This window comes from Periplaneta americana, chromosome 2 (assembly GCF_040183065.1).
Source record: "Periplaneta americana isolate PAMFEO1 chromosome 2, P.americana_PAMFEO1_priV1, whole genome shotgun sequence".
NCBI classification, from domain to species: domain Eukaryota; kingdom Metazoa; phylum Arthropoda; class Insecta; order Blattodea; family Blattidae; genus Periplaneta; species Periplaneta americana.
In genome coordinates, this window is record NC_091118.1 from 28,276,606 (window position 1) to 28,295,797 (window position 19,192).

The following is a 19,192-nucleotide window of genomic DNA, read 5'->3' on the forward strand; positions in this document are numbered from 1 at the left end:
GTTCCTCCAGTGTATGGACTGAATGCTACAGACCCATCTGTGTGGGATGAACGTGTCTTGGGGCCTGCAGTGCAGATAGTGGAGAGTTTCCTGAAAGGTGAGAAACCAGCTGCAATCGAGCCATTGCCTGTCACAGAACGTCCTGAGAAAAACGAGATGAAGCTTCATAACTGCGAAGTGTGCGGAAGAATGTTTGTGGGAGACATCCAGTGGAACGACCACCTGCACTCCAAGAAACACCACAGAATGCTCAAACGCAAGCAAGTACATACTGATTGACAGTTCTGGTTTGTATCACGTTATACAAGGTTTGATCAGACAAAACTATTACGGTACTCGTATATCAGAGACAGAATTTTACTGGTATGACAGTGCCCCATGTGTACTTCTTCCCAATGTGATCTTTTTGACAGATCATTTGCCACATCTTGCAATTTACAGACGTGGACCAAATTAACTATATGTGCAACAAAGCTGTATTTGTCGGCAGAAATAATGAACAGAAAATTGACTCTGGAGGTTACTAATATTTTGTAAACATTCCCTTATTCTTTATTAACACGTTGATTTTGTCAGGGATGCTGGAAACCAAAGTTTGACACTTTCTTTGAATATCAGCATAATTTAGCTGGATATCAGACAATGCTTAAATGAGTCCATGTTTTGTTGTAAGCCTCTTTTTGTTCACTTTCTTCTATAGTATAGAACACAGATTTTCAATTTTGTTCATGTCCGGTCTTCTTGCAGGCCATGGGAAAACAAACAGTTGAATATCTTCTACAGTATATACCGTAATTAAAACTTCAGTAGTACCAACACAGCCAGACAAAATGTACTTAACCATTGGAAAAATATACCAGAAGATATAAACAATCATATTTACAACAATAGAGACTCTGTGAATTATACTGATAGTTGATATGACGAATTATATTTCCAAGAAAAACGTTTTAGTCTAATAATTTGTCCACGTCTGTATTTGTCCATCTGAGATACATATGACGTGTCCTCATTATTGTAATAATCTTGTTCCAGAACGTTTGATGTTTCATCAGACTTGGGAAAAGTCTTTCAAAAAGTTTCTGAGGGCAAAATCGGAACTGTATGGTGAATGTTCCAGTACTTACGAAAATCTTGTAAGTTCAGTTTTCCTTAGTGGGTGCCATGCCCACCTCTGTATCCACGTGTTATGGGTTCAAACCTGAGAGTTGTGGATGGTAGGTGAAATGAATACAGAGAAGCTTTGATTATCGTCATTAATTAGGTCCACAAAACTGCCATGATTATCGAAATGATGAACCTCACAGTGGTATTTCATTGTGAACATAAAAACTAACCACATGCGAATGTCTTTATTTTAGACTAAAACTTCGACCTATGCAAGTGCTCTGCTCACTTTTGTTGCTATTAACAACTAAACATCGATATTGTTAATAAAAGTAAATTTGTTTATTGTAAGTCAGAGTTCTTTATTCCTGGCATAGAGAATATCATTTGGCATCCACAGTTAGTCAGCACTGTAGGGCATAACACTAGTAACACGAAAATCTGAAGACATGTGTCGTTAACTCTTTGAGTAGAGGCTAAACTCCTTTAAAATGTATCTTTCTTGATGAAATTATTTTTTACTCCCGTGTTAACCACTGGCTGATAGAAATGGAGCGATTAAATGAAGCACCATATTAGTAACAATTTTGTTCATAAAATGGTACCGCCACCGGCGTGGCTCAGTCGGTTAAGGCGCTTGCCTGCCGGTCTGAAGTTGCGCTCGGGCGCGGGTTCGATCCCCGCTTGGGCTGATTACCTGGTTGGGTTTTTTCCGAGGTTTTCCCCAACCGTAAGGTAAATGCCAGGTAATCTAATCCTTGGCCTCATTTCGCCAAATACCATCTCGCTATCACCAATCTCATCGACGCTAAATAACCTCGTAGTTGATACAGCATCGTTAAATAATCAACTAAAAAAAAAAAAGGTACCATTTGATTTTAGTAGTGTATTTTCTTTAACCAGAAAGAGTCCTTGCACATTCATAAGTGTCCAGTTTTCGAATCAGATTGTGGTTTCAAATTACTTGATACATGGCTTCAAGATGTCAAAACTGTTATCCTAGATCATATATGTGACAGATATGTCGGGGTTATAGGGTTTGAGGTTTACAACTTTTGTCAGGTTTACTACGCTGCCATCTAGTTGTTACATAAGGAGTCACGTCATAATATCCATTTGAATTGCATTAGCGACTGTGCTGCCATCTTGTGTTCATTTACGGCAGACGGGTGGCGATCCTGGTGGTTGTTCTCTTCAAAGTGCTGCTGATTTTAACGTAGCGAGGAGTTATCTGTTACATATATGATCTAGGCTGTTATGTGTTTCCAATAAAATCGTTATTCTGCTTTATAGAATGCGTAAACTTTTTTCTGAACAATAGGCTATACATAAAAGGTTGTGGCATGTTTAATTTATTTATGGAAATGTATTTCTTTACAACTACATTGTGGATACTATTGGTTAGCCAGTTAAAATGAGAGAGAATCATATAAATAATATTTAACAGTGGCTTCCTCTGTAAGCAAATGAAGCCAAGGATGTCATGTAAGAAAACCATGGTCATAAATAGGAGACCTGTTGGCAAACTTCACTTACCAGCAAATTTTGCTGCTTAGTAGGCAGATGTGTTATTTATTATGTAAATTGTTTTTGTTTCAGTAATACTGACTTGTTTAGATTAATATGTATTAAAAATAGTCCTTGAAAGATTAACACAAATTTGTTTGAATTTATAGTATTTTTCTTACAATATTAATCTGGCAGAAAAGTTAATGGTGCCAGGATTGTCTTTTTCGTCCATTTCATAACTTCTAGCACAAAAGTGCACAAATTAAATTCGAGTTAATGTTACATTCTACAATCCCTTTGCATAACGAAAGGTTACATTTGTTTGGATCAAATTTCTGCACTTAAGGACAAAACTAAAATTCTTTCAGTCATCTCACTGTTGTTTTAAATTGATTGAGCATATTGGGAATTAAATTAATGAATGTTTCATATAAAAAGGAAGCAGAAACGAGCAAAATTGTATTAAAATTTTTTGTTTGAAATATCTCAAATAATAACCTGCTGAAATTAATGACGTTCCTTACCGTTCGGCCTGTATATATATAAAGATTCCACGAGATATGCTGGCAGGACATATCTTATGTGCGTTAAAGGGAGTATGAATGGCCTATCCCACTAATGTTAAATTTGCTAACTTCATGACCCATTTACTCAGGAACTACTACATGCAACTTAATGAAACTTTGGCAGGTCATTTATATATCCTTTATGAACGTACTCCTTTAGTTTCATTGAACTACATATGCTAGGAATTAGGATAGAATTTTTTTTCTGTTGTATTATTTTTTTTATACATTTTTTCCTTAACTTTTTTTTTTAATTTTACGCCAAATATACAAGCTATCTCTACCATTCTAGAGATATGATATCAGAAGGATACTATAACTGAACTGTGAAAAAATCAAGAGTCAATCTTTTACAGTTCCTGGGAAAATGGGTTATTTGTCTAAAAAAAAAAATAAGTTTTCAGAAACTGCAATTAAAAATTAATTTAAACAAAATCTCAATTCTTAATAGAAACAACAGCTAAAACCTCCAGCACTGTAGTCTTCATGATCTTCTGCATTGTCCAAGTGCATCCTCTTCCTCCTCAATGATCTTGCCTCCTTGGACACTTTTGGGCTTGTAGCTCTGACTTGTCGACTCGCACCTTGTCTAGTTTCTCTCCAGTATGACTCGCGTATTCCAGCCAGTCTTCATTCCCAACTCTTCCAATACTTTCAGTCTGCCAGCATTACCATCATTAAATGTGATGATAGCATCATACACACCAAGCTTCAATGTATGGAACCCCACAAATACATTTTTAGGTACTCTTGTCCACACTACATTGTTGAGTGACTCATTCACATTTTGTGTTTTCCCTGTGAGACTCTTCTTCAATAGATCTAGATTTGCCAAATCTCTATAAACTGACTTTATAGCCAACATAATAGCCTCAGGTATAGAGTTCTTGTGGGTAAACTTATGTAAAGTTCCAGCTGCTTCAGCTTTTTTTATATTTACACCATTCGTCTGAACAAAAGTTGTCTATCGGCTTGTCATCTGTTGATATTTCTGTGGCCGGGAGGAAAAAGATCGTAAGTAAAAATTTTATACTTTTCAAGAGAGCAGTAGAAAGATTGAAATTGGTGTCAATTATAGAATTTTTTTAATTAAGAGGTTTTTCATGGATATTATTTGTTTATATTTCTTCTAAAATAGGTAATGTAGCTCATTTAACAATTTTCTTGATTATTTCCAAAAATAGCCGCACTTAAGCTCTTTTAAGACTAGAACCCAAACTGAGTAGAAGGGACTATTAAACATAAGATCTTTTTCATGTCAAAATAAATGAGAAATGTAAATTATTAGGAATGCAAAATGGGTCTTAAACAATTATAGGACTGTTTACCCTGGTGTTTCAAGTCTAAAATGAAAGGGCATCAGTATGTGATAAAATGGCTAAAATACAAGTTAGACTTTTCAATAGGGAAGCGTGTGATGGTTTGTAAGGAATAAAGTATTAAATATTCTTAAGTCCTTTATTCTATGTGTGCTCAATTCAAAAAGTACTTAGGACATTTGGCAACGCCCTATAAATCCAGTCAGGAGTCTTATTTCTCTTTAATCGTTTTACCAGATTGTAGAGAATTGTTTCCGCTTTCAGAATATATAAAAATCTCATTTTCACAAAAAATTGACTTAAGAACTTTTTCATCCCAGCCACAGATTTTATGAAAAAAGGTTGCCCACACAGCCTTTTTCATACCATCTAGGTTATTTTTCGTTGCTTCTTATGGCTTGACCATAGTAGTCTGATAGTTGATTGATGGTATTGTCTAGCAGATGACCCCTAATAGTCTTGCCATTAGACAGTGGTGTCTTTGACAGCTCCTGCTTCCTCTGTCGAAGTCATGTGCCCATTCTTTTCTGTACATGGTTGACACTAACTTTTCTGGTATCTTGTTGCCATAAGGTCTGCTATCAACAACAGATTTGAATGAGCTAGAGTCACAATCTCCAATGAATTGCACATAGCGAACCCCTCATTCTTGTAGAGACCAATGAAAAATTTTTACAGCTGAGGTACTTTCCATGCCTCCAAGAGAGCCTGTATAATTCTTGGTGCGCTTTGGTTCATGCTGCGCCTTTTTGTCTGCATTTGACCCAGCAATATTGCATCTATGGCAATGTTTATATAAAATTTCTACATCTAGGACCTTACCTGTGTCAATGCTCGTGGTAGCTGCACAGAAGTTCAAAGACTGATGGCCCCTCTTCTGCCAAGTACCATCAAATGCAATTGTAATGTCTGTAGGTGTCTCACTGTCTTTATTTTCCTCAACTGCCTCCTGTGTTGCAGTTTTCATTGATTCTTCTGCCACTTTTTCTAGTAAAATCTCTGTGTTTTGATATGCTTGTAGTGGGGTGTGGCAGATTCATTATACCACATAATATTTTCCCAAGAGTAGGCCCTTTCCCAATACACCTCAATCCATAAAAATATCTTATGTTTGACTCAATTAATTATTTTTGCACTTTTCTGAAGTATAAAATTGTTTCTGGCTTCTACAATTTTCACATGAAACTGTCAAGCTACAAACTAACCCATATCTATTAAGGTGCGTACACACTTAGCGAACAAACAACAAACGAATGATGAAGCAAAACTCCCTTGTTCATTCGCTGTTTGGAGCAACGTACAAATCATCAGCAAATGGTCAGAAAACATTCACGTTAGCTGATTATCCGCAATAATGGCATACGAAAATATAATTATAGCAAGTGCAGCCGTCATTATAACAAAAAGAAAGTTAAAAAAACAAAAGGCGATGGTGGCAGACACCACTGTATGAAAGTCGCAATCAATATAGAGGCACTGACTTGCTACATGATTTACGTCTAATTGAATCGGGACATTTTCACAACTTCTGTCGCATTTCAGAAACAGACTTCGAAATATTATTGTGCAAAATAGGCCCAAAAATTTCTAAGAAAGATACAGGCTGGCGAGAAGCAATACCTATTCAGGAAAGGCTAGCATTAACACTTCGATATCTCGCTACAAGAGATTCGTATACAAGTTTAATGCATTTATTCAAAGTGTCGAAACAGCTGATTACCAGGATTGTTCAGAAGTATGTACAGCTATAATTGAAGAACTGGAAGATTTTATTAAGGTACGACTGCAAGACAGGGGAAAGTCTAAATATGTGGATACCTCACCGACAATAATATCTTAAAATACTAAAAAGAAAGATTTGTTTGTGTTTGTCGAATGTGCATCATCATGCTTATGAAAAGTTTTTCAGTGCCAATAATTATTTTGTGCGCACAAGGTTTAAAACTTAGATTTTTCTGGGCGTGAATTTGTCCAAAAGGAACGACATATGTGTATACGCGAACCAAGTTGACTCGTATACTTCATCACTCCCCATTCCAGATCTTTTTTTGGACTTCTGTCTTTCCCTCCAGAATGATGTCAGTAGGGACTCAATTTTCTTTTTGACTTCTGGTCCCTACAATAAACAACAAATATGTATCCACTGAAAATAAATAAACAAAAGTAATTTTAAAATTTTGCACGTGTTCGACTCGCTTACCTTGCAGCTGAACATCTTTCCAATAGCTTCCCAAACATCATGTCTTTTTACTTTATTGTGGTAAATAGGATGCCTGGGATTCCATAAAGTTTCCTGCTCCCTATATGCATTAATAAGATTTATAACAGCGTCTTCCATCCACTCCAGTTTCGATCCACTCCAGTTTCGACATCCTATTGGTGAAATTAAACTAAGCGCTGCATTCTGCTATGAACTACAAACTAGTGGCAGATCCTGTCCACAACGAATATACCAACTTCCTTTGATGTACCGACAAGTGACGGATCATTTCCGAAGGCAAACTAAACGATCGGTTTGCCTTTGCTGCGACATACACACGTTCCGATTTCAATCAGCGAATGTATTCATATGTCGTTCGTTCATTCGTTGTTCGTTCGCTGAGTGTGTACGGATCTTTAGAGACATCTTCAGTGATGTTTATTTTCACATAAACTACAACTTGTAAATTCACTGAACACTGAATTGAGAATACTCAAATCTATAATGATGCTAATGATGTTATCATTTGCACTTCTCTTACTTGAATATAGTTCATCACATTTCACAAGTTTCTTTTTTGGAGGAAGAACTTGAAGGTGTCTCAGTTTGTGGAGCTGAAGTACTAGGTGAACTTTGATTCCTAACCCCACTCACAACCTCTGATACACAAGAATAAGTTCTGTAGTACCGATTAACTTTGTTTTTTACTTTTTTGAACACTCCTTTTGCTCTTGTCATGATCAAATGTAATAATTGATATGCAAGATCAATAGTGTACTGGCACAACAACACAAGAAGGAAAAAATTACCCAAGTTACACCAAGAATATCGCATGCACAACCTAAACAAGAGTCAAAACTGTTACAAAAGTTCTACCAACTTATGCAGCAATGGTTCCACTAGAATTTAAGTCAAACCACAGCCTTGCAGACCTTAAGGTTCTTGAGATATTAATTTTTAACTGACCAATGGTTTATGAAATTCTAAAAAATGGCCTATGCAGCTAGTTTAAAAAAAAAAGAATTAAGTATACTTCCAGTCACTCACATTTAATAAATCGTACACCAAATTAAACAGCAAATTCCAAATAATGTTCCTGCATAAAGAAACACAAAAATTAAAAATTTTCAACAAAATGGCCATTTATACTCCTCTTAAACCGCTTGGCTAATGAACCCAACACGAATTTACCCTATTATGCAGGTATACGAACCTCTGGTTAAGATTTAGACATTTGCATGCGATAGTGGTAAAAGTCTTCTGGCTTCTAAGGGTTATACATTACACCAGTAAGGTGGCATCCATTGCTGTTAACGCATTCTTATAGTCAGGACTGGAAACTCCTCATTGCAAAATTTTGGGAGAGATTGTTGCGACTTTATCCCTGTAGCCTGTTTCATACAAGTCCAGTAATTACCACGGTAGCTTTCTACTGAGATAAAATTTCTTGTTTCATGAACTTTTCTCATTGCAGTAAATTGTGATAGTCACTTGTTATCTTCTTGAGAGAGTGTAGAGTGGCTATTTTGTAACATTTGGGATTACTATGGATTATATCATTGTCTCTTCATTACTTCATAAATATTATAAATAACAAAGGGCTTAAACTATCTCCATGTTTAACTCCTTTTTTCCATTATAAATTATTCTCATGTCTTACCCTTAAGTCATATTATGCCTTCTGTTTTCTGGAAAGTAGATTTAATTATTCTTAATGCTTTCCATCTGGCCTCACTTGCCTCAGGCAATCAGCCACCATTGGTACCTACACTGGTGGGCCAGAAGAAAGAAAAGAAACCGCTGGAGTATTTGGATGGAGAAACTTAATACTGTAATCATGAGTGTTGTGTGACTTTTCAAGGACCTTGCCAAACCATTTATTGTCATACACACATGCTAGAGCTGAGACGAGATGTTATGGCACAACCTGCGCAAAGTTTTAAATTGCCGGCCAGCAGGGTAGAGGAGTGGGGGTTGTTTGGGTTACGGTTCTCAAGCTCAGAGCGGCAGGCATATCCGTTTCATCTCCTTCTAAAAACATTCGTCTTACCTTAGTATCACCACTTTCCTTTCCTACTCAAGAGTCCGAAGGTACCTAATGAAATTACGCCCGCTATTCCATCTTTATATTCTTATTCTCCGTCCGAATCAGACGACTGATTTGTGCTGGAATCGGATGTCCCTAAGTTTATGGAAATGTTCTCCAAAATACTGTCCATCACGTGCTCACTTTCAATGTAATTGTTCTCTACTTTCTTCACATAATCATACACTGACATCCATTTTTGGACGAAGTGATTGCAGAGTCGGTCTCTGCTTATGTGTAGCGTAGAAATTATAGATGTGTCTTCTTATGACTTCCTAATCAAAACTGTCTACAGCTACAACAATCTTCTTCTTCGGCTGTGATTTTTCCGGACTGGAGAAAGAATCTGCTGTTCCTGCCTCAATATTTTTCCCTTCGTCCTTGATTCTTGCCAAGGTTCACTTTGAAATACCAGTGGCAACCAGTACTCTTGCACACACGCTTTTCAATGGAATTGATATTCCATTTACAACCTCTTCTGACATGAATTTCCATACATTGTATGCTATTTCATGAACTACTCTATGATTTCACACCTTAGACAATGCCATAATGAGGGAACTCAGAAGGACAATGTTTTCAGTATTAGCAATAGCGGTAGTAGCAGAATGATCTGAACACTCGGAATGCTAGTAACCAACTGACCCAACACCCCTCCAGTTGAGTGTGAGGGTGAGTCCTGACACGACCTCGGGCCTTCTTCTTTTAACTTGAGGTTGTCTGTCTTCTCTGAACGTCTCAACTTCTTAGATGGAAAACAAGACATTTAAATAAGAAGTAACCCTGCCATGAATCGTTATGATCAGGATGGTAATCTGGGTGTCGAGGTAGTCAAGTGATAACACACATTCACTGTAAAACACAACTATTTATTACATCATGCAACATAAATTCGTAACACTTAACCGTTCTATACAGTTTATTCACCCCTCAAACGTCACTCAACAATGGGCGCCTTCGTCGTGGATTCCATACTGTTTAAATCCGTTCTACTGCAAAAACTTGATTAAACGTAAATCGAAACCAACTCACTGAACTGATGAATTCTAGAGGCAGGCTTTTAGGTATTTCACAACTCGAGTAACGGTCCACCAAAAATACAAATACCGACCAGAATTTCACCAGAGTTGACTGAACACAAATCCGTCTGGAAAATGATAGCAGCTCAAACTAATAAGTACATCCCAAAACTCGCCGCTAAACTCCACCCGAATATCTTCTACAATTCACTTGTAGGTTCCCGCACACCGATTACTATTCTGCCCCAGGCAGAACTATCGAACCCGGTCCCTGCCCGCGCAACAGCTCGCACTCTGCCACGCGTCCGACCTCCTCGAGCCCAACGACTAGACTGATGCTACTTTTCGAGATGAAACTCGCTTCACAGACCAAATCTAAATCACACCACTGTCTTGACCAATCAGCAAGCGTTATTACAAAATGATTAATTCTCCCCGGCTCAAAAAATTTATGCTCCCTCAGTATCAACTTATCATAGTTTATAGGAACAGAAACAGAGCATAAAAAAAAGAAAATAGAGAGAAAGGCCATCTACGAGAAGTAAGAAGAACTAGATCAGAAAGAAAAAACTACAAGCCATCTATGAAAAGTTAGAATAATTAAAATTAACAGAGAAAATATGAGGATAGAAAAAATACTAAAAGAAATAGAAAAGAAAAGAAAGATGTGCCGAAATATAAACGGCACAGTCCAAGCAAACGAACTAAAATGTGTCCCTCGCGCTGGTGCCATAACTTCTCGTCCTGGCTCTACATATGTGTTCTCCTTCACACAAGGTGAATGAATATTGTGGCTGGGGTGATGATTGTGCTAACCACACAATACCTGTATTCTACTTGGGTGATCATCCACCTCTTCTTTGGCATGTGGATATCACACTTTCTTTGAGTAAGGTGACTGTAAGAACATTTCGCAGAAACTTGTTAACATAGCACTCTTAATAGTCATTGAATGCTCAGCTGTTTAGTTGCATTGATCAAACAGAGGGAACATGACTGCACTGCCTCTTAAAAGTCCATAAACAAGTTTTATATTTAATGTATTGTATTCCATACATCTTACGTCAGCATTGTAGCTTTGATATGTGGAACAAGTCAAAAGTTAACATATTGCATACCAAGCAGATTAATTCAATTTGCAAGCATAAACTATTCATCAGTTGAATAGTAGATATGAGTATGCAGAAATAAACAAAAAAGTCGAATTACTTTCGTCTCATGAAAGATGTAATTTCGTCATTTCATGACTTCTACTCCATCTAAGAAATATGTAAAGTCAAATTACGTTTCCCTGATGGAGAATTATCTTCTTCTTTAATTGCATCATTGCATGTCCTTTGCTCCATCTAAGAAATATAAAGTCAAATTATGAGGGTGAGTCAAATGAAAACCGTAAATATTTTTTTAATTTAATTTATTTAACAAAAGTGAAACACCCGGTGTATCATTTTTCGACATACAGTAGAACCTCTATTATCCGTGGTAATGAAGGGGATGGGCTGAACGGTTAATAAAAAAAATTGCATAATCCATACATAAAAGATTTTCGTAAATTTAGTGAATAATGCTTACAGTCTCATAAGCTCCTCTATGGTCTAGTATTGAACACGTCAGGTAGTGGATCAGAAGTTCACTGGTTTAAATCTGGTTGTTAGTTGCAAGGAAACTCCTTTTAATGGCTGTCTGTTGAAAGATAGGAAGAGTGGACGTCTCATGTTGTAGATTTACGTACTTTATACACTTTATCCTTGATTTTTATTAAATTGCAAACAGTTGTGATTCCAATTTCGTATTCTGAGATGAGCCACAGTTTCTCGTTCCCCAAACCACTCTATTTGCACTTTTTGATACCTGTACTTAGTAGCCTACAACACGATTTATTTTGATACTCGTGGAAGAAATTTTATACAGAAGTTATACAATACGACAACTTGAACAGTAGAACATACTGTACTGTGTAAGGGCAAAGTCTTGTAATAATCCTCTCTCGAAAAAATAACGTGCTAATATAATGTACAGAACTTCATATATTTCTGTAGCCAAAAAAAAAAAACCAAAGACAGTCGGCTAATCCGACAATCGGTTAATAGGGTGACGGATAATCGGGGTTCTACTGTAGTCTCCTTGACGTTCAATATAGGTCCTCCAGTGCGTAGGAAGTGTATGGATTCCTCTGAAAAAAATCTTGTGGTCATGTGCACAGCCACTCTTGCACCTCTTCATCAGAACAAAATGTCTTTCCTCCCATTACCTCTGAGTGATCCAAACATGTGGTAATCACTCGAGGCAAGGTCTGGTGAGTATGGTGGATGTGGAAGAGAATCAAAGTGAAGGTCATTGATGGTTGCAATTGTTGCACTGGCAGTATGAGGCCAATGTCATGTTGCAAAATGACATCTGTAGTCAGACGTCCATGTTGCTTTGATTTGAGTGCAGACCGAAGATGATTTTTTAACAAATCTGAATATGACACACTGGTGAGTGTTTCCCCTAGACGTGTAGTTGGTCCCAAAAGAGGGTAGGCATAACCTTTCGGCTGCTTCTGGAACTTCTTGGGTTTTGGTTCTTTGGTTCTTGAGGAATGGCTATATTCCTTACTTGTTGTCCTTGTTTTGGGTTGGCGGTAGCGTACCCAGGTTTTGTTTCATCCTCACGAGACTTCACCTCAAGTAATTACATGTTTGGACCACTCAAAGAACCGTTGATTGGAAGAAAGACATATCGTTCTGATGAAGAAGTGCACCAGGCAGTGCATGAGTGGCTCCACATACGACTGCAAAATATTTTTTCTTCAGAGGAATTCGTGCACTTCCTATGCACTGCAGGATCTGTGTTGAACGTCAAGGAGATTACGTCGAAAAATTATACAGCCGTTTTTCACTTTTGTTCATTAAATTAAATGAAAAAAAAAAAAATCACTGTTTTCAATTGACGTCCTCTTGTGCATTCGTCTGGTGAAGAATTATCTTCTTCTTTAATCACCTCATCACATGACTATTGCAATGGGTCAGTCTCTTGACAATAATTTCGTCATCAATGAGGATAAAATCATACAAGTGAGGTAGAAGAACATAAACAGCAATACAATGTTTATAACTTCTTTCATTTGACTATGAAGCTTCTTCTGTTTTAATTTTTAAATAACTGGAACCATTTTTTTAAGAACTGCGACTTATAAACAATTAATCTAACTCTACATATATGTATACACAATTTAAATACGCGCATACACACACTTATAAATGCTATCACTGAATATTTTTGAACTTCCGTAATGTAATACAAAGCAATTCACTACAAGCACCTGTTAGAGATCGAGTGAACAACTGACTGAGAGAAATGTTTTGGAAAAGGACTTTATGCATGACCAGGAACCGGAACCTGCCGTTTAAATCTCAATGGCCACAGGGCTTTCAGATCTTTTGCAGGAGCTGTACATTAATGATATGACTGCTTACATTATTTGATGCAGGAGTGATATTATTTATTAAAAAATTAATTTGTACTAGATTAAGCAATTATTATTTTCTTGTATAATAATTTCCCCTCAGCTTGAGATTCTTCACAATTCTCAAAACTTTTTTCTTCCTGAGTTCTTGTTTCCCTTGTAATTATTTCTCTTTCAGCTTTAAATTCTCCACAATTCTCATCCTTTCTAATTCTATTGCAGCTTCCTCGATTCTTGTTTTCTTGCAATTCTTTCCATTTCGTTTCCATATTTCCCATGACAATTCCCAGCTCCACAGAATCATTCCCCTCCACCTTCTCTCTGTGAATTCTTACCTCTAGAAGTGTCAGCAACAATCGCACCTGCGTATACTGTATAATGTCTTGACTTCTGCTGGAGCTGATGAATTGTTCTAAGCTTCCTTTAAGATCTTGAATCTCATCATTTTAAGAGGGGGGACCTATGAAATTCCATTTTTTTCTTATTTCTTTTATCTAGCAGGTATTTTAATACATGAACATGTTGAAACACCATACAAAACAGGATTAATATACTGATTTCAGTTTTGTGAGAGTCCAGTGGTTATCCTCATTAAAAACAATAGAAATATAGATGCCGATAAAAAAATTGCATTAACTCCACTATTATTTCGCACACAGACTTGATTTTGGGCTTAAATGAAAACTTATGAACGCCTTAATAATTCTACTAGAGGAAATTTTAAAATGTTATGTTTTAATATTATTTTTTAATTTTTTAAATTTACATTCATATTTCTTAGATATATATGTGTACATAAAAATCATATCTTTTAAGGAAATGGAAATATAAAAAAATTCCTCTAGAGAAATTGTTCAATGATATGTTTTGAAGATGGCACACAAATTTCATGTAGTTATCTCTAATAGTTTTTGAGTTTTTGCATTTTTGAAGATTGAAAAATATATAAATTTTCTTTTTCGAGAATTGCAAAAAGAAGTTTCATTTTATCCTGACACTAGTAATGTTTATAATTAAAATATTCCATGCATGCTGCAACTTACATTCACTTATTAGAAGACTTCAGCACCATATGTCTGGCCCTCAGCTCTCTTCTTTTGGTTTTCAGACCTAGGTTTTGGCAGTTAAACAGCCTTCCGATACTTCTGAAACTTCATGTCCCTCTGGATTTTGCTCTTCATAACCCTTCTATTGTCTCTTCTCTTTGAGAGCTTTAAAGTGTGTATTCTTCGAGAAAGACCACTTTTGTTCATTCATTCATTCATTCATTTATTATCTTCCATAGCTCTTACATGAGCAATGAAGCTTTAAGATGTGGAACAAGTCAAAATTTTACAATATTACAATTACATTTTTACAAATTTTTACAATATTTTACCATTTTTACAGTTTTACAATGTAGTAATTTTCTACAATGATGAGGTGAGATCCGAGGATTCGCCAAAAGATTACCCGGCATTTGCCTTTTGGTTGGGGAAAACCTCGGAAAACCCCAACCAGGTAATCAAATCAAAGGGGGAAATGAAGTGATGCCGAGGACTCGCCATAGACCATCTGGCTTTAGTCCCACGGCTGTGGAAAACCTCGGAAGAAACCAACCAGGTAATCAAATCAAAGGGGGAAATGAAGTGATGCCGAGGACTCGCCATAGACCATCCGGCTTCAGTCCCACGGCTGGGGAAAACCTCGGAAGAAACCATTCATTGAGACCAAAGGGGGATCCAATCCAAGCCTGAATGCAGCTCCGGATCAGCAGCCCAGCGAGTATAGCCTTTTCCGGATATTTGGCATGCATCCATGGTTGAACTGGACCAGCCTCTTCAATGGCCAACGGCCAACTCAACTCTTCTGTGTGGCTTGAGACACTTCGACCAGATGTCTACATAGAGAGACTCGTTTGAATTTTGTGTTTTGCCTTCTTTGCATCTTATAAGTAAATCATCACTTCCAATCTCTGAAATACTGGAATCATCTTCCGAACTACAAATTCTGACAGGGGAGTTTTTATTTTTTTCTTTATGGGACCGGGGAGGAAGATTGTTTGCAGTAGCATGGTTGAACAAACACCATTAATCTCTTCTCTGAGGACATTTCTTGTGCAGTGGACTTTCATCTCTTGATCTATAATGATCGCATATAGATTGCAGTCTTCATTTCTTTAGGATCTCTGTTGTTATGAATCGCATTCCCATAGTATTTCTGTACTTTGACTATCAACATACCTGTCAATGCCCACTCTTCTTACCCCCTGTGGTAGTGCCTTTTTTTTTATTCAAGGTTAACAATTTGCCTCAATACTGTACCCATTCTTTTCGCAACATGGTTTATACACTCTGGTTTCTCTATAAGGTGATCACTGCCATATACTGCATGTTCAGTTCAAAGTGTGTCATGGCTCACTGTATGCCGTCATGTGGCTAGCCGATGAGCCTAGAGAATTCAATCTTCCTATTTCCGCAGAGGCATATTACCTATGTGCCAGTGAAGTTGCCTGGCAAGTACAGTATTCATTCTGAAGAGTACTTACCGATATGCACGGTAATGCCAGTAGTGGCAGGAATGTGAACTGTTTGGAAACACGTACTGAGGTGAGATTTTTTCTTACTGTCAGGATATGGGGAGAGGGTTAAGACGATTACTTACGTACAGTATTTGTTGACATTAACTTCGACGGTCAACATGGACACGGAGCATTTGATTTGTGTTGTGGAATGTTGCCGTACGCAACCGTTGATAACAAATACCCTGCATACGACTTGCCCATGCAAAAAACAGTTCGAAAGAGGTTATGGTAGCACACAGACCGTACAGACCGCCATCTGTTGCTACGACGTTCAAGTTATACCGTACATGTTCTCAAGTTCAGATTGAACGCTTTGATTAATAGGCAACTTCTCTGACATAAAAGCTGAAACTCTCTTCAAATTGCTGACTCACAACAGTGACGTCATGACACACTTTGAAATGAACACCCAGTATATTTAGACGTACCAGCTCCTTATGAGTTTTTGCATCACCATCACTCAGTACAGTGGTATATCTAAAACCATGATCCACAGACCTTCTCCATAACTCAACTGCTGCAGTTTGCTTCATAGCGGGGGAGAAGGCTGTGTTATTTATGTCACAAGTAAGTTTGTTGTTTTCATACGAAGAGAGACATTCGGGATTCTTCTCGCCTCAAAACCTTTTTTTTAACAAGGGCACAGCTTTGACAGAACAATGAAATATATACTATACCCTGTGATTATATCAATGACACAGCCAACATAAAAGTTTGATTTGAAACCTCGTTTCTGCCATGATTCAGTGAAAACTGACCATTATGTTATGCACTGGAGAGTTTGGTTCACAGCTACAAACAAGCAAATGTGCATTTAGTACCTCTTTCCTGGCATCATCCAGGGCCTCTTTTGCAGTAGTGCTCCTAGCAACACAGACAGAATGAATGTGTAAATTATAAGCAATCTTTGATAAGAGCTTCATGTCCATTACCATAGCAAAAGTTTCGTGAGCAGTAAATCTTTGACCAATGTCTGTAAATGCTCTCACAACTCTGCTGTTTACATCATATGATTTATCTGAATCATCACTCACAACCTTATCTTATGACTTGATATCTTTATCAAAAGCACATTTATCACAATATGAATGAAATGTATGGGCATAGCTAGTAGAATTATTCAAACTAATTTTAGCTGTCCCCACCACAATTACAGGCTAACATTGACACAATTTCACGTAATGCACTTCTACATATTATCAAGTAGTTTGGGCCTTCACTACAGGTATCTGAATATTTATTCATGTTTTCTTTCTCTGATTGATATATATTACATATTCTTTTAGGAATGGTTGAATCTGAAGGACCAGTTACAACATCCATACCATTGTTTATTTCTGGCTCACATACAGTATTCTCAACTTCAACATTTACTGGAGCATCATTGAAGTTAGGAATATTAGACCATCTATTACCACTTGCTATAGATGCAGCTTTGTGTAGATATTTGTATCTCTTCAATCTACCCATTTTCCGATTACACTTTCAACCAGAGAACTCCACAAATCTCTTGAAATAATTCGTTTACTAATACACGAGGTTACAGTAAACCAAAGATGTTGTAGTCTGTAAACAAACCACAAGCTTGACTATAGCATCAATAAGCAATATATGTTGCAGAATAAGATACTGATCGTTTTTTCGATCATGGAATCGATTTCATACTGTTCAAAGACTACGAATGCAACAAAGATTCTAGATTAATGTGAAAGCTTTACTACTTAGTTGATTTTTTCGTCACTGGGGAGCAGTAAAGTATAGAAATGAGAGCTGACATACAAATTTTAATTTGTAGATAGCATTATGATCTCTAAAATAAAATTTCATGGAAAAATTCCGGTTCAAATCGAAGTTACAGCATTTTATTGCATGAAGGAGACGTGGCTGACTCCCACTATTAAATGTCCAAGCGTGCACGGCTTTTTAAAAATGGCTGCCGATCAGCTGTTTGATGTTTAATAGCGTTGTGGTTTGTAAAAATTAAATTTATTTTATGAGGCGAAAAAACAAAATTGTCACATTTTGTCCATTTTTTGTTATTCACATAGGTCACCCCCTTAACACGAGCTTCCTCAATTCTTTTTGTTTTCTTGTAATTCTTTCCGTTTCGTTTCCATATTTCCTGTGACAATTCCCAGCTCCATGGACTCGTTCCCCTCCACTTGCTTTTCTCTCTTCCCTGGTTCCAGGTCACATGAGAATCACACATCCACCTTCTCCCTGAGAATTCTTACCTCTAGAAGTGTCAGCAACAATCGCACCTGCATATACTGTATTATGTCTTGACTTCTGCTGGAGCTGATGAATTGTTCTAAGCTTTCTCTAAGATCTTGAATCTCAACATTTTGACATCAGCTTCCTCAATTCTTCTTGTTTTCTTGTAATTCTTTCCGTTTCATTTCCATATTTCCTGTGACAATTCCCAGCTCCACAGACTCTTCCCCTCCACTTGCTTTTCTTTCTTCCCTGGTTCCAGGTCACATGAGAATCACACATCCACCTTCTCCCTGAGAATTCTTACCTCTAGAAGTGTCAGCAACAATCGCACCTGCATATACTGTATTATGTCTTGACTTCTGCTGGAGCTGATGAATTGTTCTAAGCTTTCTCTAAGATCTTGAATCTCAACATTTTGACATCAGCTTCCTCAATTCTTCTTGTTTTCTTGTAATTATTTCTGTTTCGTTTCCATATTTCCCATCACAATTTCCAGCTCCACACACTCGTTCCCCTCTTTCTTTTCTACCTTCACTGCTTCCAGGCGGCTTCAGAATCACATTTCCACCATCTCCTTAAGAATTTTTACCTCCTCAAGGAGTGACAGGAACAATCGCACCTGCATATACTGTATAATGTCTTGATCTGCTGGAGCTGATGAATTGGCCTCTAAGATCTTGAATCTTAATATTTTAACATTAACTCCCTTAATTCTTCATATTTTCTTGTAATTCTTTCTCTTTCAGTTTGAGATTTTTCATAATTCTCACCCTTTCCAATTGTTTTTGTAACTTTCTCAGTTCTTCTTATTTTCTTGTAACCTTTCTGAGTTTTCCTTGTTCCCTTGTAATACTTTTGCTTACAGTTTGACATTTTTGACAATTCTGAATCTCCTATTTTCTTGCAACTTCAATTCTTGTTCTGTAGATTTTTTATTATATCTCTGCCTCTGTGCAACTTCACAATTTGTGGTGATGGGGAAGAGATATAGCATAAGCTTGCATTGCTTTTTAATGCTCTGAAGCCCACGACCAAGATAAGCCACTTGAAATTTACTGGTCACTCACCAGCAGAGATCTAGTAAAAACTGTAATACTTTTGCTTTAAGTTAGAAAATTTTCAAATTTTTTTGCAACTTCCTCACTTCTTGTTTTCTTG

The 19,192-nt window shown here is 37.0% G+C and overlaps 1 protein-coding gene across 1 annotated transcript in view; it reads left to right on the forward strand.

The window, feature by feature from the left end:
• Positions 1-19,192, forward strand: part of LOC138691325 (tRNA dimethylallyltransferase) — a 536,598-nt gene that overhangs the window by 505,252 nt on the left and 12,154 nt on the right. Inside the window, exon 7 of the mRNA XM_069813208.1 lies at positions 1-19,192. This exon is cut by the window's right edge and continues 12,154 nt beyond it. Coding sequence (XP_069669309.1) covers positions 1-279 — 279 coding nt within the window. The 3' untranslated portion in view covers positions 280-19,192.